The sequence below is a fragment of the Capra hircus genome, chromosome 15 (assembly GCF_001704415.2).
Source record: "Capra hircus breed San Clemente chromosome 15, ASM170441v1, whole genome shotgun sequence".
Taxonomy (NCBI): Eukaryota; Metazoa; Chordata; class Mammalia; order Artiodactyla; family Bovidae; genus Capra; species Capra hircus.
In genome coordinates, this window is record NC_030822.1 from 4,263,018 (window position 1) to 4,286,870 (window position 23,853).

General features: G+C 37.2%; 2 protein-coding genes and 1 pseudogene across 2 annotated transcripts; all 3 read left to right on the forward strand.

Moving 5' to 3' along the window:
- LOC102174411 lies at window positions 5,054-6,089 on the forward strand (annotated as a pseudogene).
- Window positions 11,772-12,701, forward strand: LOC102173320 (olfactory receptor 5W2-like). Its single transcript, XM_005690235.2, has one exon. It carries the CDS (start codon window positions 11,772-11,774, stop codon window positions 12,699-12,701), a length of 930 nt encoding a protein of 309 aa, XP_005690292.2.
- Window positions 22,589-23,509, forward strand: LOC102174139 (olfactory receptor 5W2-like). The gene has a single exon (XM_018058887.1). It carries the CDS (start codon window positions 22,589-22,591, stop codon window positions 23,507-23,509), a length of 921 nt encoding a protein of 306 aa, XP_017914376.1.

The following is a 23,853-nucleotide window of genomic DNA, read 5'->3' on the forward strand; positions in this document are numbered from 1 at the left end:
AACCAAGCCATGCCTGCGGGGCAACCCAAGACGGGCGGGTCATGGTGGAGAGGTCTGACAGAACGTGGTCCACTGGAGAAGGGAATGGCAAGCCACTTCAGTATTCTTGCCTTGAGAACCCCATGAACAGTATGAAAAGACAATATGATAGGATACCAAAAGAGGAACTCCCCAGGTCATTAGGTGCCCAATATGCTACTGGAGATCAGTGGAGAAATAATTACAGAAAGAATGAAGGGATGGAGCCAAAGCAAAAACAATACCCAGTTGTGGATATGACTGGTGATAGAAGCAAGGTCTGATACTGTAAAGAGAAATATTGCATAGGAACCTGGAATGTCAGGTCCATGAATCAAGGCAAATTAGAAGTGGTCAAACGAGATAGCAAGGGTGAACGTCGACATTCTAGGAATCAGCAAACTGAAAACTGGTCAACCACTTGTAAAAGAATGAAACTAGATCACTTTCTAACACCCCACACAAAAATAAACTCAAAATGGATTAAAGATCTAAATGTAAGATCAGAAACTATAAAACTCCTAGAGGAGAACATAGGCAAAACACTCTCAGACATAAATCATAGCAGGATCCTCTATGATCCACCTCCCAGAATTCTGGAAATAAAAGCAAAAATAAACGAATGGGATCTAATTAAAATTAAAAGCTTCTGCACAACAAAGGAAAATATAAGCAAGGTGAAAAGACAGCCTTCTGAATGGGAGAAAATAATAGCAAATGAAGCAACTGACAAACAACTAATCTCAAAAATATACAAGCAACTTCTGCAGCTCAATTCCAGAAAAATAAACGACCCAATCAAAAAATGGGCCAAAGAACTAAATAGACATTTCTCCAAAGAAGACATACGGATGGCTAACAAACACATGGAAAGATGCTCAACATCACTCATTATTAGAGAAATGCAAATCAAAACCACAATGAGGTACCACTTCACACCAGTCAGAATGGCTGCGATCCAAAAATCTGCAAGCAATAAATGCTGGAGAGGGTGTGGAGAAAAGGGAACCCTCCTACACTGTTGGTGGGAATGCAAACTAGTACAGCCACTATGGAGAACAGTGTGGAGATTCCTTAAAAAATTGCAAATAGATCTACCTTATGACCCAGCAATCCCATTGCTGGGCATACACACTGAGGAAACCAGAATTGAAAGAGACACATGTACCCCAATGTTCATCGCAGCACTGTTTATAATAGCCAGGACATGGAAACAACCTAGATGTCCATCAGCAGATGAACGGATAAGAAAGCTGTGGTACATATACACAATGGAGTATTACTCAGCCGTTAAAAAGAATTCATTTGAATCAGTTCTGATGAGATGGATGAAACTGGAGCCAATTATACAGAGTGAAGTAAGCCAGAAAGAAAAACACCAATACAGTATACTAACACATATATATGGAATTTAGGAAGATGGCAATGACGACCCTGTATGCAAGACAGGAAAAAAGACACAGATGTGTATAACGGACTTTTGGACTCAGAGGGAGAGGGAGAGGGTGGGATGATTTGGGAGAATGGCATTCTAACATGTATACTGTCATGTAAGAATTGAATCGCCAGTCCATGTCTGATGTAGGGTGCAGCATGCTTGTGGCTGGTGCATGGGGATGACCCAGAAAGATCTTGTGGGGAGGGAGGTGGGAGGGGGGTTCATGTTTGGGAACGCATGTAAGAATTAAAGATTTTAAAACTTAAAAAAAAATAAAAATAAAAACATAATAAAAAAATTGCATGGCATGTTTACAAAATGCTAATCACCTACACTTTTTTTTCCCAAAGTTTTGTATATAGATTATACATGAAGTAGCTTAAAGGGGAGCAAACCATTTGATAGGCTTATTTTATTGGGTATGTTTATCTATTGAAAAAAATAATGTTACAGTGGGAAAAAAAAAAAAAGAAGAAGACAAATGCTCTGAGAAACATCAGTTATAATTGAAATTGTTTATACAACCTTGTAAAGCGCTCTTGACTAAGCTGTAAAATGCTTAACCGAACTCCTCCTCTCCCAGGCAGGGGACTTAAACTGTGGGGACATGTTTGTGTGGTTACTGCTATGGTTACAGGAGCAGCTTGGGAAAGGCTTAGCTCTTCATTAAAGGAGGGATTTTCTGTCCCTGAGAAGCCTTAGGAAGTAAAGTTGTCTCAAGGGCTCCGGAGCCTTGTAACAATGCTCGACATGTAGCAAATGTTTAATAAATGTTAGCTTTTAAAATTTAAATAAATAAATAAATAAATAAATAAAATGGACTGAAATGGGTGAATTTAACTCAGATGACCATTATGTCTACTACTGCGGGCAGGAATCCCTCAGAAGAAATGGAGTAGCCATCATGGTCAACAAAAGAGTCCAAAATGCAGTACTTGGATACAATCTCAAAAACGACATAATGGTCTCTGTTCATCTCCAAGGCAAACCATTCAATATCACAGTTATCCAAGTCCATGCCCCAACCAGTAATGCTGAAGAAGCTGAAGTTGAACGGTTTTATGAAGACCTACAAGACCTTTTAGAACTAACACCCAAAAAAGATGTGCTTTTCATTATAGGGGACTGGAATGCAAAAGTAGGAAGTCAAAAAACACCTGGATTAACAGGCAAATTTGGCCTTGGAATGTGGAATGAATCAGGGCAAAGACTAATAGAGTTTTGCCAAGAAAATGCACTGGTCATAGCAAACACCCTCTTCCAATAACACAAGAGAAAACTCTACACATGGGCATCACCAGATGGTCAACACCAAAATCAGATTGATTATATTCTTTGCAGCCAAAGATGGAGAAACTCTATACAGTCAACAAAAACAATACTGGAAGCTGACTGTGGCTCAGATCATGAACTCCTTATTACCAAATTCAGACTTAAATTGAAGAAAGTAGGGAAAACCGCTAGAACATTCAGGTATGACCTAAATCAAATCCCTTATGATTATACAGTGGAAGTGAGAAATAGATTTAAGGGGCCTAGATCTGATAGATAGAGTGCCTGATGAAGTATGGAATGAGGTTTGTGACATTGTACAGCAGACAGGGATGAAGACCATCCCCAAGAAAAAGAAATGCAAAAAGAGCACAATGGCTGTCTGGGGAGGCCTGACAAATAGCTGTGAAAAGGAGAGAGGTGAAAAGCAAAGGAGAAAAGGAAAGATATAGGCATCTAAATGCAGAGTTCCAAAGAATAACAAGAAGAGATAAGGAAGCCTTCTTCAGCAATCAATGCAAAGAAATAGAGGGAAAGAACAGAATGGGAAAGACTAGAGATCTCTTCAAGAAAATTAGAGATACCAAGGGAACATTTCATGCAAAGATGGGCTCGAAAAAGGACAGAAATTATATGTCTACTTACTCAATTAAATTAACTCTGCCTTTATTTGCCAGAAATGACATCGATTTCTCTGATTGGGATCCATCTTCCTGAACTTGTTAATAACCACAGCATAATTTCTTAATGATTTTATTTTCTTGGTGGCTCACATTAAAAAAACTTTTATTCCTTTTATCATTGGATAAGTGCATATGTGAATTGAAGGTTTGTTTCATTTTGTTTAAAAAAATAATACAACTATCACAGTAAAAAATAAAAACTTGCAAATTAATTATCATGTGAAAAAATGTCATATCTATTTAGGCTTAAGGGAAAAGTTCATTAAGTGCATTCTATTCTCATATATGGGGCTTCCCTGGTGGCTCAGAGTTTAAAGCATCTGCCTGGAATGATGGAGACCTGGGTTTGATCCCTGGGTAGGGGAAGATTCCCTGGAGAAGGAAATGGCAACCCACTCCAGTACTCTTGCCTGGAGAATCCCATGGAGGGAGGAGCCTGATAGGCTACAGTCCATGGGGTCACAAGGAGTCAGACACAACTGAGCGACTTCACTCACTCACTCATTCACTTAATTCTCATATGCATCAAACACATATACAAGTCAAGAGGGAGGTAATATATTTATAATTGTGGCTGAGTTGCATTGCTGTATGGCAGAAACCAACATAACACTGTAAAGTAATTTTACTCCAATTTAAAAAAAAATAGGCAAATCAACATGACACACACACAGGACACACACATAAGAGAGGGTATGTGTCTATCTCAGAAGAATTTATTGTCTCTCATCTCATTTCCATTTTATAATATTAGAGCTCATTTAAAATCCAAACAGATGCAAATGTGTTCTATTTTTTCAATTCCTTTTAGATCTTTTCTTTCACTCAGCAAGTGACTTGATTTTTGACAACTATCTCTGCAAAGGTGTAATGAATATTGTGACAAATCAATAATGAATTACTAGAAATAAAGGTTGATAATACTTAGATGTCTCACTATTAAACACAACATAAAACCAGTAACAAAATAGTGATCATTGTTATTAGTCAGTGACATGGTCATTATTTCAGGAATTAGTACAAATATCCTTAAACCAATCATGTAGTAAGAAACATTAAAACTGTAATCCCAGTTTGTTTCCGTGTAAATACTTTCAAGTGTAGAGAATCCTTAGCCCTGCCTTACAGCTCAACATCTCTAATACGTTAGAGTCTTGTTCATATTATTTTGAAGAGGAAAACAGAGGTAAATTAATTCAAATGTATCCATTGAGATAAAAAGAAGTCAGACTCTGACATAACCTTGTAGGAAGTAACATGCCTCATAAATGACATAATATATTTGGTTCAGTTTCTCAACAGTCTATTCTAGGTGTTTTATTGGGTAATAGATAGCTGAACAGTGTTAGTCACTCAGTCATGTTGGACTCTTTGTGACCCCAAGAACTGTAGCCCACCAGGCTCCTCTGTCCATGGAATTCTTCAGGCAAGAATACTGGAGTGAGTAGCCATTCCCTTCTCCAAGGGATCTTCCTGACTTGGGGATCAAACCTGGGTCTCCCATGTTGCAGGCAGATTCTTTATTGTCTGAACCAGTGAGAGAAGCCCCGATAGATAGTTTGCCTCTTTAAAGAGTGAGCACATGACTGGATGATTTTCTGAATACAAAAACACAACTATAGAAAGAAACGTGTTCTGCCTTATGATATTTTGTGGATGTGCAGAAGTGTTACCTGTCCATGTATCTTTGTTATTTGGGTTTTTTAAATATTTTTCTAAGAGTTTAGACAAGAACAAAGAAGGATGGACAGACAATTGCTCCTCCGTGACTGAGTTCATTTTCTTGGGAATTACTGATAACACTGTGAACAAATTGATCCTATTTACCATGGTTCTCTTTGTTTATCTCATCAATCTTCTGGCAAATCTGGGAATGATCACCCTCATTAGGATGGATCCCTAGCTGCACACACCCATGTACTTTTTCCTCAGCCACCTCTCCTTCTGTGACCTCTGCTGTTCCACAGCTATCAGCCCCAAGATGATGGTGGACCGATTTGCCAAGAACAAGTCAATCTCTTTCTATGGCTGTGCTCTGCAATTCTTGGTCTTCTGTATCTTTGCTGATTCTGAGTGTTTCTTGTTGTCAGTGATGGCCTGTGACTGGGACAAGGCCATCAGCAATCCTTTGCTCTATTCAGTGAGCATGTCCAGCAGGATCTGCTCCCTGCTCATGTCTGGGGTTTTCCTGGTGGGGATAACAGTTTCTCAGATTCACACACCATTACCATTCCATTTATGTTTCTGTGGGTCAGATGTGATTAACCTTTTTTTCTGTGGTTTACCTCCTTTTTTTTTTTTCCCCTGTCCTGCTCAGATACACAGGTCAATGAGTTAGTGATATTCACTGCTTTGAGTTTTATTTAACTGAGTACTATTTCAGGAGTCCTTGCTCTTATTTTTATATCATCCTTTCAGTCTTGAAGATCCACTCTGCTGAGGGGAAAGTCAAAGATTTTACCACCTGCACCTTCCACTTAACTGCAGTGTCGATTTTCCAGGGAACTCTGCTCTTTATGTATTTCAGGCCAAGTTCATCCTACTGTCTAGATGAAGACAAAATGACCTCTTTGTTTTACACTCGTGTGATTCCCCTGCTAAGCCCTCTGATATTTAGCCTATGGAACAAGGATGTAAAAGAGGCCTCAGTAAAATCAAAAGCTAAACTATATTTTTAAACATTTGTACTATCCATATGTGGACACAACCACACATATATAGTAATTTTGGAATTAAAATTTTATGGCATGACACGTGAGAAACAATTTTCTCAAGTTCCTAAGTGAATAATAATTTGTATTAAAGTCCACTGTTAAGGCTGGAAGAGGAAATGGCAACCCACTCCAGTATTCTTGCCTGGAGAATCTCTATAGAGAGAAGAGCCTGGTGGGCTACAATCCATGGGGTCGCAAAGAGTCAGACATGACTGTTTGACTAAGCACAGCTTCACTGTTAAGAAATATTGCAGATTTCATCAGATATCATGCTCAGTATGTGGGCAGGGTTTATATATGGCACTTACTGTTTTTGAAAAACCTTTTGACTTTTCTACTTATGCTAATTTTTGGTTCACTTGTCATTCAAACATTTTTTCAGTCTCACTAAAACATTATGCAATGTCTTAAAGGTTTTGTCATAAAGTAAATCAAAGATTTACTGAGCGATCTTTCAGAACTCAGGTTTTTTATATTTTATAGTACATCTTATAGAGTCTATACTAATGAATTTAAGCTGATACTAGTAGTAGACATTAATGAGCTAAGCAGTTTAGTAATAAATGAGCCACAAAATCATCATGGGATAAAAGATTTAAGGGCATTTGTGAAACATTATGGCATGTTAGGAAAACTTTTCATTGTGAAAAAAAGCTACAAACTTATGAAAGTCTTATTTTATATAAAAGATGTATAGGTTTCTATTTCTACCATATTTTATCAATCCACTGAATTCTTTTGAAAGTGTTGCTCATAAAAGGCAGCCTAACTGAAAATATTGTCTGAAAATTAAAGTCTAAGGCAAACAGGGCATCAGTGGATTGGCAGGTATTGTGCAGTAAATAAACATGTAATCTAGTTAATTTGTCTCCATTCAAATGTCAGATGTATATTACAGCATCTAAAGACTGATGTGACCTACATATTTGTCCATTGTATTGAATCTAATAAATATGAAAAAAAAGCCAATTAAATGGAAGTCAAAAATAGTATTGCAGCAGACAACATTTGATTAAAATAGGCTTGCTCATCTGGAATTGGATAACTTAAGAACTGAGTGTTTTTTTAGGAAATTCACAATTCAAATCCAAGTGTTGGCAATGGCATGGAGATACTCTTCTATTCCACGAAAATTCTTGAAATTCCACAAAAATAGGGAACAGCATGTCAAAAGACTCTGATGTATTCTAGGCTGCCTACTTCAGTCCTCATCACTAACTTTCCTTCTTCTTTCCATAGCACATCCCTCTTACACATCACTGATGACTGATGGAAAATATCTGTAATGTCAGTTGTTACTTCTCATCTTTCATTTCTAATTTTATTGACTTGAGTCTTCTCTTTGCTTCTCTTTATGAGTCTGACTGAAGGTTTATCAACTTTACATTCTCAAAGAACCAGCTTTTAGTTTCACTGAGCTTTGTTATGATTTTATGTTTTTCATTTATTTATGCTCTGATCCTTATGTTTTGGTTCCTTCTATTAACTTCGGGTTTTGTTTATTCTTTCTCTAGTTGCTTTAGATGTAATGTAAGGTTGTTTATTTGTGATTTTTCTTGTTTCCTGAGGTAAGATTGTATTGCAATAGGCTGCCTTCTTAGAACTGTTTTAGCTGAGCTGAGCACCTTAGGTTTTGGATTGTCTTTTTTTTTTTTTTTTTTTGTCATTTGTCTCTAAGTATTTTTTTATTTCCTCTTTGTTTTCTTTAGTGATATTGGCTGTTTAGTCACATATAGTTTAGCTTCCATATGTTTGTGTTTTTTACAGCTTTATCTTGTAATGGATTTCTCATATTGTCGTTGGAAACAGTTGCTTGTTATTATTTTAAAATTTAAAAGTTTACCAAGTCTTGGTTTTTGATCCATGATATGATCTATTGTGGAAAATGTTCCATGTTTACTTGAGATGAATGTGTATTCTGCTTCTTTCAGATGGAATGTCCTACAAATATCAAAGCTATCTGGTCTATTGTGTTATTTAAGAATCGGTTTACTTATTAATTTTCTGCCTGGGTGATCCATCCATTGGTGTAATTTGAGTGTTGAAGTTCCCCACTATTGTTGTGTTACTGCCAATTTCCCCTTTTATAGATGTTAGCATTTGCCTTGTATATTGAAGTGTTCCTGTGTTGGGTGCATATATATTTACAATTGTTGTGTCTTATTCATGGATTTATCCCTTGGCCATTGTGTAGTGTCTTTCCTTGTCTCTTTTAACATTCTGTATTTTAAAGTCTATCTTGTCTGCTATGAATATTGCTTTTCCAGCCTTCCTTGATTTTCATTTGCATGTGGAATATTTTCTTATATCCCCTCATTTTCAGTCTGTGTGTGTCTCTAGGTCTGAAGTGAGTTTCTTTGTGGATATCTTCTTGATGAGACTTAATTAGTGTTGCGGTCCTTTAGTGGACTGGAACCTGGTGGTCCAGAGTCAAAGATAAGAAAGTGAGAGAGCTGAAGGGAGGGGGAGAGAGAGAGAGAAAGAAAGAAAGACACAGGGATCCAAGCGCTGATGGAGCCAAGGTGCTTTAATGATCTTTCTGTGAGGATATATAGGCTTTTGTACAAGAATTTTCTTTTGACAATGATAAAGATCAGAAAAGCAAATGTACAGCCTCTGTTACCAAGGGAACAAGGGATTAGAAATGGGCACAAGGTCAGGAGACAATCCACATCTCAAGAAAGAGGATCAAGACGAAGCAGTCTTGTCATAAAGAGAATGTTTACTGAAAGAGACTCAAGCCTCTCTCATATCATGACCTCAGTCCTTGGAGCAGCTTGCTGCTCCACTGGTTTCTGACAAGAGAAACTAAGGAACAGAGGATTTATGAGAAACAGCACGTAGGAATCCTCCTGCTAAACATTCCCTAACAAATTTGTTCAAATTATTTGTTCAATTTTTATTAGATTTTTTGTTGTCTTACTGTCTGTGAGGACTGTTCATATACTTTAGCTACAAGTTCTTTGTCAGATAAATATATATATATATGTGTGTATATATACACACACATATATACACACATATAGATATGTACACACACATATATACACACATATAGATAGATAGATAGTATAGATATGTACACACACATATATACACACATATAGATAGATAGATAGTTTTCAAACACTTTTCCTCAATCTTTGAATATACATGCATTTATATATATTCAAAAGCTTGTTTCTCTGATTTATTTTTGCACGCTGTTCTAATTATCTCTTCCTACATAAACAGTATTTCAAAACTAACTTAAGAGAATGACCACTGACTCCTTATTTTGTTCTTTCTCATGTTTACTGAGGTTGCATGGAATATTCAGTGAAAAGACTGGCTAGGTTGCAAGTATTTTAATAATTGACATTAGATGAGAATATCTAGAAAGATGAACCCAAATTCTCCCCTTTTAGTTCGTGTAATCTCAGAATGTGCCACACTGTTTAATCAGATGGCTAGCTGTGATAGTAATTCATGGCTTTATAATACTGTCTTCTTCAAGACAACACCCAGAAGTGACTTACAATATTTCTGCTAATTTTGTCAAAACAGATGAAGTATGGCAAAAATTCAAAGAAGGATAAATATGCAATATAGATGAACCTTGAATATATTTCAGTGATGACAAGAAGGCTGATGAAAAGAATAACAACAAAAATAAATAAAAGCATGTTACATATTTCTGTTTAAAAGGAGGCCGAGAATTGGAAAGCACAAAGAATCAGAAAGTAAAGTAGTAGTTGCCAGGGCTCAGGGAGGAAGGAAGGGAAAGTGACAACGAATAAATATGGCTATCTTATTGTAATAATGAAAATGTTGTGGAAGTAAATACTGGCGATAAGCTAAGAACCTTAAATATATAGTAAAGACAAAGAACAGTATACATTAGAAGGGTGAATTTTAGGATGTACACATTACATTTCAGCAAAAAAAGAAAACATGGACCAAGTGTGGTCATATCCTTAAATGAGATGTGCAGGAGGCTCTTAAACACTATGAACAAATCTAACTAAACGGAAATAATGAAGGGAGGTCTTTTGAGTTTCAGTAGGTTTACTCTTTAGCTAAAGAAGGACGAAACCATTTCAGGATGACTGTGAAGCACATCATGCAAAAAAATTTGCAGTTTTCTTTTTGCCACAGATCAATTTAGTGACAATAGTGAAGTATGAAAATTCAGCCTGTGCTAAGTGGCTTCTGAATTCTCAGGGGAAAATACAGAAGCAGAAGTACAATTAAGGAAATGTTTGCATAAGATCAAAGCAGAGGGGCAGTAGCGCAGGGATTTAAGTCCCAATGTACCTGGTAAAATAAGAGGCCATCTGCTTGTTGTTCAGCTAGTCAAGACCTGCTCATCTCAGGTAGGTTTCCAGTTCCTAATTTAAATAATATAGAAGAAAATACGTAACATTTTGAGGAAAAAAAAATTGTAAATGAACCATTGTGTGCCTGCCTACTCATGAAAATCTGAATTCAATGGCTAGAAATATTTCTATCTCAGAATCACAAGAAACTGAACTTGTTAATATCCACAATGCAACTGTTTATTTATTTTATTTTGCTTTTTCTTCACAGGAAATATTTACTCTTTTTATCATTGGAAAAGTGTATACATTAATTTAAAGTATGTTTTGCTTTATTAAACTAGAGTAGGTATTACAGTAAGAATAAAAACATGTACAAATTCATCTCCATGTGAACCACATGCCATATTTACTTAGCTCTGAGGGGAGAAAAAGTTCATTGCTTCCATTCTATTCTTATAAACATTAAAATGTATACACACAGACACATATAACAAAGAGGAAAGTCTATGCATTTTAGAAACATTATTGTCCCTCATCTTATTTCCACTTTAATAACTAACGGGCCATTTAAAATCTAAAATGATGTGAATCAGGCAATAAATTCTGTTGTTTTCACTTCCTTTTAGCTCTTTTTTTCCCACTCATTAAAAGAGATTCACCTTTTGACAACTGCCACTCCACAAAGAGGTAATGAGCATTGTGGGGAAGCAAGAATGAATTTCTAGAAAATCAGATCAGTAACACTTAATCCATGTCCAAGCAAATACTGATCATAACGTAAACTAAAGCCAAGAATATAATTATGTTTTATTGCTAGTCATTGATATGCTCACTGTTTCTGGAACTAAATCAAATGCTCTGAAACCAATCATGCTTTTTTGAGAACCATTAAAATCGTTATCATTTTTTGTATCTAAATGACTATTGTCAGCCCTCATAAATGCTCAGTCCTATGTCTTACAGTCTGGTCTCTCTAACACTGGTGTCTCTCTCTTCTAGGTTTTCCTCAAGAGGTAAAGAGTTAAATTTCTCTAAATCTGCTCCCTAGAATGAAGAAACTAACACTCAGAAAAGAGCTTATAGAAATTAAAAATAACCTCATAAATGACATCTAGATTTACATCCCATTTGTCAAAGGTCTTTCTTAGAGACTTTCTTATTATTGCAGAATAGAGAGCCATGCCTCTTTAAAGAGTGGGTGAATGACTGAATAATTTTCTAAGTATAAAAATACACTTAAAGAAAAAAATATTGTCTTTTGACATTTTGTAGATGCCGGAAAGTGTTACGCTTGCAAATGTCGTTTTCTTGATCATTTTCTCCAAAAGTTTACACAAGAACAAGAATGGACACAGGGAATTGCTCCTCCTTAACTGAATTCATTTTCTGGGGAATTACTGATGACACCAAGACCAAAGTGATTCTATTTACCATGTTTCTCCTTGTTTATCTTGTTACTCTTCTGGCAAATCTGGGAATGATCACCCTGATTAGGATGGATCCCCAGCTGCACACACCCATGTACTTTTTCCTCAGCCACCTCTCCTTCTGTGACCTCAGCATTTCCACAGCAGTTGGCCCCAAGATGCTGGTGGACCTATTGGCTAAGAACAAACCAATTCCCTTCCATGGCTGTGCCCTGCAATTACTGGTGCTCTATACCTTTATAGATTGTGAGTGTCTCCTGCTGGCAGTGATGGCCTATGACCGGTACAAGGCCATCAGCAGCCCCTTGCTCTATGCAGTCAGCATGTCCAGCAGGGTGTGCTCCCTGCTCATGGCGGGGGTTTACCTCGTGAGTATAGCAGATGCTCTGATACACACGACATTAGCATTCCGCTTATGTTTCTGTGGGTCAAATGAGATTAACCACTTTTTCTGTGATGTTGCTCCTCTCCTATTGCTATCTTGCTCAGACACACAGGTCAATGAGTTACTGATATTTACTGCTTTTGGCTTCATTGAACTGAGTACAATTTCAGGAGTTCTTGTCTCTTATTGTTATATTATCCTATCAGTCTTGAAGATCCACTCTGCCAAAAGGGGGTTCAAAGCTTTCTCTACTTGCATCTCTCACCTAACTTCTGTGGCAATTTTCCAGGGAACAATGCTCTTCATGTATTTCAGGCCGAGTTCATCCTACTCTCTAGATGAAGACAAAATGACCTCTTTGTTTTACACCCTTGTGATTCCCATGTTGAATCCTCTGATTTATAGTCTAAGGAATAAAGATGTGAAACAGACTCTGAAAAAATTGAAGGATAAATGGTTTTAAAAATTTAAATTTTGTGTATGTGCACACATACACCTCCATCCATACATATATGGTGATTGTTGATTTATTAAAATTAAATGGTAGGTTACATGAGAAACATAATTTTTATTTGAAGTATATTTCTATTTCCCCACCTGTCATGTTTCTTTATATTTCCAGAATTTGTACATGGTAGTAGTTTCTGGGGAAAACTTTACTGACTTTTCCAATATGTGAATTTTGTTCAGTTTTTAGTCAAGCACTATTTAAATTACACTAAAGATATACAGTGCATTTTGTTCACTGATCTTTGAGCCTTTCAGTTCTTTATGTACAATACATCTTGTAGTTTAAATACTACTAAATATAAGCTAGCATTAATAATGTATTAACTAAACAGTCAAGTAATTCATAAAAAGCCTGAAATTCATCATGTGATAACACATAGTGGTCTATTATTCAAAAGTAAAAATATCTAAAACCAGTCTAAAGGAAAGGCATCTTTGGATATTCAGTCAAATCAGAAAAGGATTCAATTTGGGAGATGAAAACATAGCAGGCAGAGGATCTGACAGTTCCTCTGATCTTGAAGTGTACGAGTCCATGCCTGTTAGAAGAAGTCATCTTGGCTACAACAGGGAAGAACCGTGAGGGGGGAATGCTAATGGAATAATTCATACAGAGGAAGACAAGTACTGTACGGTCTCACCAACACATGGAATCCAACTGGTCAAGCACATAGAAATAGAGAGTAGAGTGGCTGCTGCTACGGGCTGAAAGGTGGGAGCAATGGGTGATGTTGGTCAAAGTTTACAGACCTCCTGTTGCTCGATGGGTAAGTTCTGGGGGTCTAATGTGCACTGTGGCTCTAGTTAACAGTTGTGTATTGCAAGACTGAAATTTGCTGAGAGAGGAGTTCTTAAGGGTTTCCATGGTATGCACACTCAAAGTGATAGCTATGTAAATTGATGACTGTGTTAACTAACTTTATTGTAGTAATTATTTCACAATGTACATATATATTAAATCTTCATGCCCTATATCATAAGCATGTTATTTGTCAATTTTATCTGAATACAGTTTAAAAAAAAAGGTAAAAGAAGTTAAGGCACAGTGGACAGAATCATGGTAAAGTACATAATTGTGCTTCATTATCAGCTATCGATTCTTCTGTGACTCTCTGCACATCAATTTCCTTCCCATTTTCCTTACTCTTGAAGTAAAGTGAGCTCGCTCAGTTGTGTCCGACTGTTTGTGACCCCATGGACTGTAGCCCACCAGGCTCATCCATGGGATTCTCCAGGCAAGGATACTGGAGTGGGTTGCCATTTCCTTCTCCAGGGGAACTTCCCGACCCAGGGATCAAACCCAGGTCTCCCACATTGCATGCAAATACCCCTCTTTGTCTCTTTGTGTTCACAAAAAAAACAGCTATTTAAAAGATTACTTTATGTCACCCTGTTTATCAGAGTTCTTTGCTAAAGACTGAGCATTGCATTATATAAACAAAGCACTGCATGTTGTCTGGAAGATCAAATAAACGAAAGTATAATAAACTAAAAATAGAATACAACACTTTTTCACTGCTAATTATATGTCAGTAGTAAAACAAGGGTTTGATAAGTAGCTTAAAAATGTATATCAGAATATAGTTAACATATTGAACACATATGCACATGTTTGTTTTGAAGGTCCATAAAATGGTTTTGGACATTAAGACAATATACTATAAAGACATGCTTATTAATTTCACTAGAAAGAATAAGCTCTAAGTTCTTGCTATGTGACTATTTCATCTGCTTTTGATCTGGTGTCCTGAAGTCTAAAGCACTAAATTAGTTTGTTGAGAAAGCTAGGATGTGACCATGTATTTAAAACACCATAATGTACTGAAAGAGACATATTTATCCATTGCAATTATAAGATTAAAAGCCTCTTATGGTCTTCAATTTTCTTGCTGCCATTGTAAAATGACCTTAAGTGACAATATTTCAGAATGGAAAAATAAAGCCTACATAATTCCCCTGTTGTTCAGGGTGGTACTTGTAAAGCACTATGCCATGTTAAGAAAAATTTTCATAGTGAAAAAATTGGGATAATTCCTCCATAATAGAAAAGACTTAAATATGTGTACTCCTGGCATACTTCCTCAATTCACTCAGACTTCTTTTGACTTGTTGCTGATGAGCAGCAAAATGGCAGCAAATATAGTCAGAAATATAGTTAAAATAGGGAGTCAGTGGGCTGCCATTAATTCAGCGATTAATAAACATGGATCTAATTAATCCATCTTCATATATATGATAAGTTTTATGTCACCATCTAAAGACTTATTCAACATGAATACTAGCCCATTTTATTGTATATAGTGAGGAATTTTTAAATAGAAGAATATTTAAGCCCATTAAATGGAATTCCAAAAATAGAACTGACTGATTCAGTTAATTGTAGGCTTCCTCTCCTCAAATTGAAGAAATTAATGAGAAATTATGGAATTACTTTTTTTTAGATAATTTCTAAACAGGAATTTCAGATAGGGATTTGGGCAAAATGATTCTTCTTTCTTAACAGTAATCTGTGAAAAAAAAGGGAACAATACTTCAAAAACTGTATTCTAGCCTGTCAACTTCAGTATTCTTCATTCTTTACCATTTTAATGTCTTCACATCACATTATCCTCATACATGCACCAATGACTCATGGAAAATACCATTGTGCAAATACAATTTATCAATGACATATGTAATGTTTTAATATTACAGTCAAATTCCTATATCTTGACCTCTTTCTTCATCCTTGCCACTGAAATACTTTAACATAAACATGGCAATCACCAACTCAATGGCATGAGTTTGAGCAAGCTCTGGGAGTTGGGGATGGACAGGGAAGCCTGGCGTGCTGCAGTCCATGGGGTCGCAAATAGTCAGACACAACTGAGACTGAACTGAACTGAATCATGGCAAAGCAATGTTAGATTTAGCAAATGTCTAAGGCAGAGGACAGACAGACTCATACTTGTTACAGGCTGTACAAGTATACTCGTTACAAATAGAAAAGCAGTAATGTTCAACACACCAGTAAGTAGGAGGATCTGGGTTAAAGCTAGAAGCAGAAATCTTTAACCACCCTGGATGTCTTTCTCTTTCATTAGAACCATGCTGTAAACCAGGCAGGAGCACCACTCTAAATACCTCACACTTGCTTTCTATCCCTCAGATCACCCTGTGAAGAAGAGGGATTTAAGCTATATTACCTCTAAAGCTCTTTTCAGGCGGTATGATCTACCTCTATAAAATATGGCTTTACTGTAGTGTAAATCCATCCATATCAGTGGAAAGAATATGAAAAAAAAACCAAAAAGAGTCACTTCACATTCAGTCAAAGAATTGATCTGAACATATAGGCTGGGTATCTCAGCTTGCAGTGCAGGAGACCCCAGTTCAATTCCCGGGTCGGGAAGATTCCCCTGGAGAAGAGATAGGCTACCTATCCCAGTATTTTAGGGTTTCCGTTGTCTCTCAGCTGGTAAAGAATCTGCCTGAAATGCGCAAGACCTGGGTTTGATCCCTGGGTTGGGAAGATCCCTTGGAGAAGGGAAAGGCTACCCACTCCAATATTCTGCCTGGAGAATTCCACGGACTTTATAGTACATGGGGTTGCAAAGAGTGGGACACGACTGAGTGACTTTCACTCACTCACTCAACCTGAAATGTCAGTTACATGAAGCCATTAAGACAGTGTGAGTTTTAGTCGGCCAAAAACTTTTAAAAACAGCTGTGTTACATGCCCTGTTATCCAAGCTCAACATCTCATGGACTCCTTATGAGAAGGTCACAGGCAGGAAGGCGAGGGATCCCCAAGGAGAGGAAATAAGCTGCAAGCGGCAGATGTTTTTCATTTGTTTTGTTTGTTCCTTCTCTACAAAAAATTCAAAGAAGGTTTGTTTTAAATTTTGTGTTGTCAGGAAGACCCCTGGTTCAGCCTGGACTTAACTTTTCTCAAACCTTGAACTGATAATGGCTCAACAAATCCAAATCTCTTACTCATGGGAATGTTCTCTTAAGCTATGTTAATGAAACTATGTATTTGCTTGGAAATCTGCCTTTCTTTAAGGTTCATGTCAATTGTTTCATGGCCGGGGATGACTCACCTTGTGCCCCAAGCTGTCTCAAAATGCGTGTTGTGGGAGAGGGGCCTGATGCAACTCTCTGTTTTTAGGTGATTCTTTAACAGATATATAACTCCTTGCTAAAAGCTAGCAAGGGGGGCACTCCTTCTGCCCCCTTCTGATGTCTATGTCCGACCTTCCTCTATCCATTTATACTTCAGTAAAACTTTATTACACAAAACCTTCAAGTGATCAAGCCTCCTCTAACTCCAGATCAAAATCCTCTCCTCTGGAGGTCACGAATTCTGGAGTAGCTCTTGGCTCAAGGCTGATAGAAGTGGATAGATATCTGGCTTTATTAGTGCTGAAGTAAATGGAAGTGAAACAAAATGTTAAGAGTTTACCAAATGGCAAAAGTACTTGTTTACGCACCAAATAGTAAACAAGTATTTACTATTGTTGAGGATGTGAAACAACCATGGTTTTTATGCATTGACAGTAGATTGAGATTTGACACTGCACTTGGCAAAATTCTATGTCTGAGTCTCCTATAGCTGAACAAATAAATGTCCAAAAATATCACTCATAGAAGCATGTCCAAGCATATAGAATGAATATGCACCCAAAAGGCATTCATAGAAATGTTCACCATTGTATTAATTACAGTAGTGTAACACCAAAAGCAACTCATATCTTTTAATACATTAGATCAAGATGACATACTTTTCTGAAAGTACTTAATAATGTATATTTTAGGGTTTGTAGATGATAAAATCTTGGTACATCTGAACTGTTTTGTCCTCTACCACAAAAGCAGCCATCCATAAAACATGAATAAATGGTGAGTCACAGCTCCAATAAAACTTCACAGGTCAAGTTCATTGACTCCTGCTTTAGATTAGACAAATGACTTTATGATAAGTTTGTATGCTGGAAAAGTACACAGCAATGAAAATGAATAACCACACCCTCATACAAGAGCATGGGAAAACTTCACAAACATAATCTTAAGTAAAAAAAGCCAAACATAGAAGTGTAAAAGCTGTATGATCTCATTACTTTATACCTTAAAAATATACAAACTCACATATCATATGGAAAATCAATTTCTGATGGATGTAGGGACAGTTTCTGAGAATCTAGTAATTTTTTTTTTTTTTTTTTGGATTTGGTTCTGGGTGCAGGAATCTTTCCATTTTTGAAAGATTTTTGAAGCCTACATTTTTAGATGGAAATTTTTGCTGTATGTATATTATACTTTAAAATCATTGTCTTTATTTTTTCTATGAGATTATAAAAATATTAATATTTATATTTAAGTCTAAAATTCTTTTATATAAAATGATTATTCATATAGACTTATGAAATTGATGTAGAGTATAATTACCAGAGTATCTCAGTACCTTATTGATCTTTATATCACTGAAAGCGCTGCCTTTCTTGTAGAACAGTACTGCGTTCGTCCCACTGACTTTCCTGGTCACTCTCACAGCAGCGGGGAGCTGAAATATACTTTAATACCAGACCACGCAATGCGCTCTGTGTCATACTACTCAAGGTTTGAGGAACTGACCATTATATTCTAAAAGAAGATCATCTTTGGGTAGTATTTGCCAACATAAAATTGTTTTTGTTTCAGCAGAACACGAAAAAACAATTGTTTTTTCCTCACTTGGATCTGAAGCATACAATTTTCCTTAGGATGTTTTTTGATTATTTAAAAATCTCCATTTTTAATGAAGCACCAATCCCATTGGGAGATATTTTAGGATACCCACCTTGCAATTTGTAATGTAGCTGCCCAAACTCAGGTTTAAATTGTTATGTGGGGGAAGGTAGAAATGATGTTAGTCCACATGTTTTTGAGGAGGAGGCCTGTTAAAAATTAACACTTGCTTCTGGCTGAACGAAATGTAACCCAAGGGATTTTTGCATCCCTGAAGATAGGGATATACCTGAGGGAAAAATTAATTTGGATAGGAGTAGAATTAGGGGATTGAGAACAACTGTACATACACTATATGTGTAACAGAGCAGTAAATAATGATATCAAAATGCTTTTGAAACATAATCAGTTTCGTGGTTTTGTGTGTATGTGTGTGTGTGTGTTTGTGCCTGCTCAGTCATGTCCGACTCTTTGCAACCCCTGGATTGTAGCCTGCCAGGCTCCTCTGTCCTTGGAATTTTCCAGGCAAGAATACTGGAATGGGGTGCCATTTCCTCCTCTGGGGATCTTCCTGACCCAGGGATTGAACATATGTTTCCTGAGTCTCCTGCATTGGTAGTTGGATTCTTTGCCACTGAGCTACCTGGGAGCCCTTCTTAATTTTAGTGGGAAATTACTAGCAATCATATTGTGGTTTGAGATTTGCCTCAATGATATCTCCCCAGGTTACAGGTGACGTTTTAGTGTTGAGCTCCTCATAGGCAAGAGTGACAATGACATATAAAAGGCATTTTAAAAAATTGAGAATCACTTTTACAAAATTATATATGTATTACACTTATGAATTTTAGCATAAATAATTTCTCAGATTTATAAGGAAAAAAGTAGAAAAACAAACAAAAAAATGGAAAGAACTGAGAAAACACCCAAACTGATAAGAAAGCCTGTGTATTTCACAAATGATAATTCAGATGAAAGAGAAAATTAGTTATGATCAGTATTTAATTTCAGTCCACTAACCTTCAGGTCATGTTATCTTATTGTGGCTTTATTGCCACTGCCTTGCTGCTGCTGCTGCTGCTGCTGCTGCTAAGTCACTTTAATCGTGTCCGACTCTGTGTGACCCCATAGACAGTCTCTGCAGTCCCTGGGATTCTCCAGGCAAGAACACTGGAGTGGGTTGCCATTTCCTTCTCCAATGCATGAAAGGAAAAGTGAAAGTGAAGTCGCTCAGTCATGTCTGACTCTTCACGACCCCAAGGACTGCAGCCTACCAGTCTCCTCCATCCATGGGATTTTCCAGACAAGAGTGCTGGAGTGGGGTACCATTGCCTTCTCCATGTCACTGCCTTAATACCTACTGATTCACATAAGAATGAAATTCTTAAGCATTAACGTCTTGCTGATTTATCATCTTGTTGAGAGCATTTGTTCAATTTTTTTTTTTGCTCACTTTTTGTTTTTTGTTTTTTTTTTTTTTACTATTGATGAACGTTCATATATTTTGGATACAAATTGTTATATATACAAATGTATGGTTTTTCAACATTTTCATCATATATTATGATGAAATTTCTCTCTGTATTCTCTCACACTGCTTCATCCTTGGTGGTGGTGGTTTAGTCACTAAGTCTTGTACAACCCTTGGGACCCCATGGACTGTAGCCCGCCAGGCTCCTCTATTCATGGGATTTTCCAGGCAAGAGTACTGGAGTGGGTTGCCATTTCCTTCTCCAGGGATCTTCCTGACCCAGGAATCAAATCCGGGTCTCCTGCATTGCAGGCATATCCTTTACCGACTGATCTACGAGGGAAGCCCCCCTTGTGCTAGATTAATTTAGTGACAAGGTCACTAAATAACTGATGTGTACAAAGTCATCCTGTGCTAAAATTGTCCCTGACTCATGAGCCAAAACGCAGAAGCAGAAACATAATTAATGGCATGTTTGTACAATACCAACACCCAAAGGCAGTGGCCCAGGGATTTAAATCCCAATGTACCTGGTAAAATAAAATGCTATCTGCTTGTTCAGCTACCTAAGACCAGCTCATCTCAGGTAGGTTTTGAGGTCCTGATTTAAAGAACATAGGACAAAAACATTCCCATTTGGGGGAAAATCAATTTATAAATACAACATTTTAATACCTGTTTACTCAGTTGAATACATTCTGTAATTTAATGTTCAGGAACAATATTTTCTTCTTAGAACTGGCAGATTCTGTACTTGTTAATATTCATAATATAACTATTAATTTATTTTTATTCTGGTTTATAGGAAAGATATTACTCCTTTTCTAATCAGAGTAGCATATAGGTGAATTTAAAGGGGGCTTGGTGGGTTTGTTCTCTTTTATTTAAAATATAATGTATGAGTGAATTTAAAAGTTAAAATGTGCATATTCATCTTCATGTGAAGCCCCATAGCTGCTAAGATCAAAAGAAAAAATTCCTTACCCACTCACTGTTCTTATCTACATCAGAGACTTGTAACCTGCGTGCAAACATATGACAGACCCATAATGCGTTCATCCTAGACAGAGAAACCTACGTATCGCAGAAGCACTTATTGTCCCTAAACCTATTTCCACTCATAATATAAAAGTCCGTTAAAATCCAAAGAGATGCAACAGTAGGTGTTAGATTCTGTGGTCTTCACTTCATTTTAGCATTTTTCTTTGTTCAAGAGCCTCCTCCTTTGGCAGCAGAAACTCTGTAAGTAGGTAATAAGTCATGTGGCAAAGCAGTGATGAATTTTTAGAGAAAAATTTCAGTGTTACTTATTTCATGTCTCACTAAATACTAAAGACTAGGATCAATAACAATTATTTTCATTGCTATCAGTGCATGCTATAGATTGTAAACTAATAATAAATATTTTAAATTATGTTTTATGTGCAACATGATAATGAAAATAAAATTTTGTATCCAAGGAATTTTTTCAGCATAGTGAATGATTATTTATATACTCTCAGCCTGCTGTCTCCAGCATCGGTGTTTTTTTCGCACTGCTTTGGTGATGTAACGAGATGTCAATTCATCTAAATATCCTTCTCGATACAAAGAATACAGTGCTCAGAGAAATTAAAGAGCTTATGGCAGTAGTTTAGTTAGGAACAACATCTAGAAATAGACAGAAGTTTCAAAACTATCTATCTCGGGTATTTTTTATTATTATCAAGTAGATGGCAATACCTCTTTAAAGAATGCCCACTGACTTAGTCATTTTCTGAGTGTATGATCTGTTGCTACGTTCTGTCTCACTCGTTGCGACCTCATGAACTGCAGCCCACCAGGCTTCCTTCTCCATGGGATAAGAATCATGCCTGGAAAATCCCATGGATAGGGAGCCTGGAAGGCTGCAGTCTATGAGAACGCAACGAGTCAAACAGAGTTTAGCGACAGAGCATGCATGGAGGTACACACTCAGAAAATGTCTTGATCAATGTGCACTCTTTAAAGAGGTATTGCTATCAGTCTGGTAATAATAAAAGTATCTGAGATGGGCAGTTGAGAAACCTGTGCAAATCTAGATGTAATTGCTGAAGTATGTCACTGCCTACGTTGTTGTCCAGTCACTAAGTCATGTCTGACTCTCTGTGACCCCATGGACTGCAGCACTCTAGGCTTCCTTGTCCCTCACTGTCTCTTGGAGTTTGTTCAAATCTATGTCAATTGAGCTGGTGATGCTATCTAACCATCTCATCTTCTACTGCCTCTTCTTCTGCCTTCAATCTTTCCCAGCATTAGCATTTTTCTAACGAGTTGGTTCTTTGCAACAGGTGGCCAAAGTATTGGAGCTTCAGCTGCAGCAACAGTGGGTCCTTCCAATTTCCTTTAGGGATCGACTGGTTGCTGTCATGAACTCTTCAGTTCCTCTGAGCACTACCTTCCTTGTATCAAGAGGGATATTTGAATGAACTGATGTCTCATCACATCTTCAAAATAGTGTGCAGAAAACACTGATCTTAGAGACATCAGGCTTAGAATGTTAAAGAAAAAAAAAAAAAAAAAGACCATTGCAGAAATAAATTGTGTTCTCCCCTGCAGATATTTGTGAACACCCCGAAGTGGTTCCCTTACGTGTTTCATTTTCTTGATCATTTCCTCAAGACTTTACACCAGAAGACAGAAGAATGCAAAGAGGAAACTGCTCCTCCTTCACTGAGTTCATATTGTGGGGAATCACGGAGAAGCCTGGAGTCAAGATGATCTTATTCACCATGTTTGTTATTGTCTATCTCATTAACCTTCTCGCAAATCTCGGAATGATCACCCTCATTAGGATGGATCCCCAGCTGCACACACCCATGTACTTTTTCCTCAGCCACCTCTCCTTCTGTGATCTCTGCTATTCCACAGCTATTGGCCCCAAGATGCTGGTGGACCTTTTAGCCAAAAACAGCTCAATCTCCTTCTATGGCTGTGCTCTGCAATTTTTGGTCTTCTCTAACTTTATAGACTGTGAGTGTCTCCTGCTGGCAGTGATGGCCTATGACCGGTACAAGGCCGTCAGCAGCCCCTTGCTCTATGCGGTCAGCATGTCCAGCAGGGTGTGTTCCCTGCTCATGGCGGGGGTTTACCTGTTGGGAATGACAGATACTTTGATACACACGACAATAGCATTCCGCTTATGCTTCTGTGGGTCAAATGTGATTAATCACTTTTTTTGTGACTTACCTCCACTTCTCTCCCTTTCATGCTCTGATACACGGGTCAATGAATTGACATTATTCATTTTTTTTGGCTGTGTTGAACTGACCTCCATTTCAGGAGTCTTTGTCTCTTATTGTTATATCATCCTAGCAGTCTTGAAGATCCACTCTGCCGAAGGGAGGTTCAAAGCTTTCTCCACCTGCACCTCCCACTTAACTGCCGTGGCAATTTTCCAGGGAACTCTGCTCTTCATGTATTTCAGGCCGAGTTCATCCTACTCTCTCGATGAAGACCAAAGGTCCTCATTGTTTTACACCCTTGTGATTCCCATGTTAAACCCTCTGATTTACAGCCTAAGGAACAAGGATGTGAAACAGGCCCTGGAAAAACTGAAACTTTAAATGTGATTTTAAAGGTTTTTATTTCACACACTCTCCTAGTCACAAGTACACACACATTGTTGTGTGTTTTTTAATATAAACTTATACTGAGCAATGCAACAGAAACAGTTGTCTTAAACAGTTCAAATGAGAATTTGTTGTTATAAAGTCTAAGTTTTAGAAAATATTTTAGTTCTGAAATATTCCATACTTCGATTCATGTATCAAGAGTTTACATATGGTGCTTTCCCTTTGTTGAAAACTTTCCAGAATTTTCTAATTTTGTCAAATATTGCTGCTTTATTCTTTCGTTTGAATAATATTTTGGCTACCTTAAGAATTATTGTATTTCCTGAGAAATCTTT

What these genes read in the sequence shown, in the direction of transcription:
- LOC102174139 (XM_018058887.1), top strand. Translation starts at nt 22,589, where the DNA reads ATGCAAAGAGGAAACTGCTCCTCCTTCACTGAGTTCATATTGTGGGGA.
- LOC102173320 (XM_005690235.2), top strand. Translation starts at nt 11,772, where the DNA reads ATGGACACAGGGAATTGCTCCTCCTTAACTGAATTCATTTTCTGGGGA.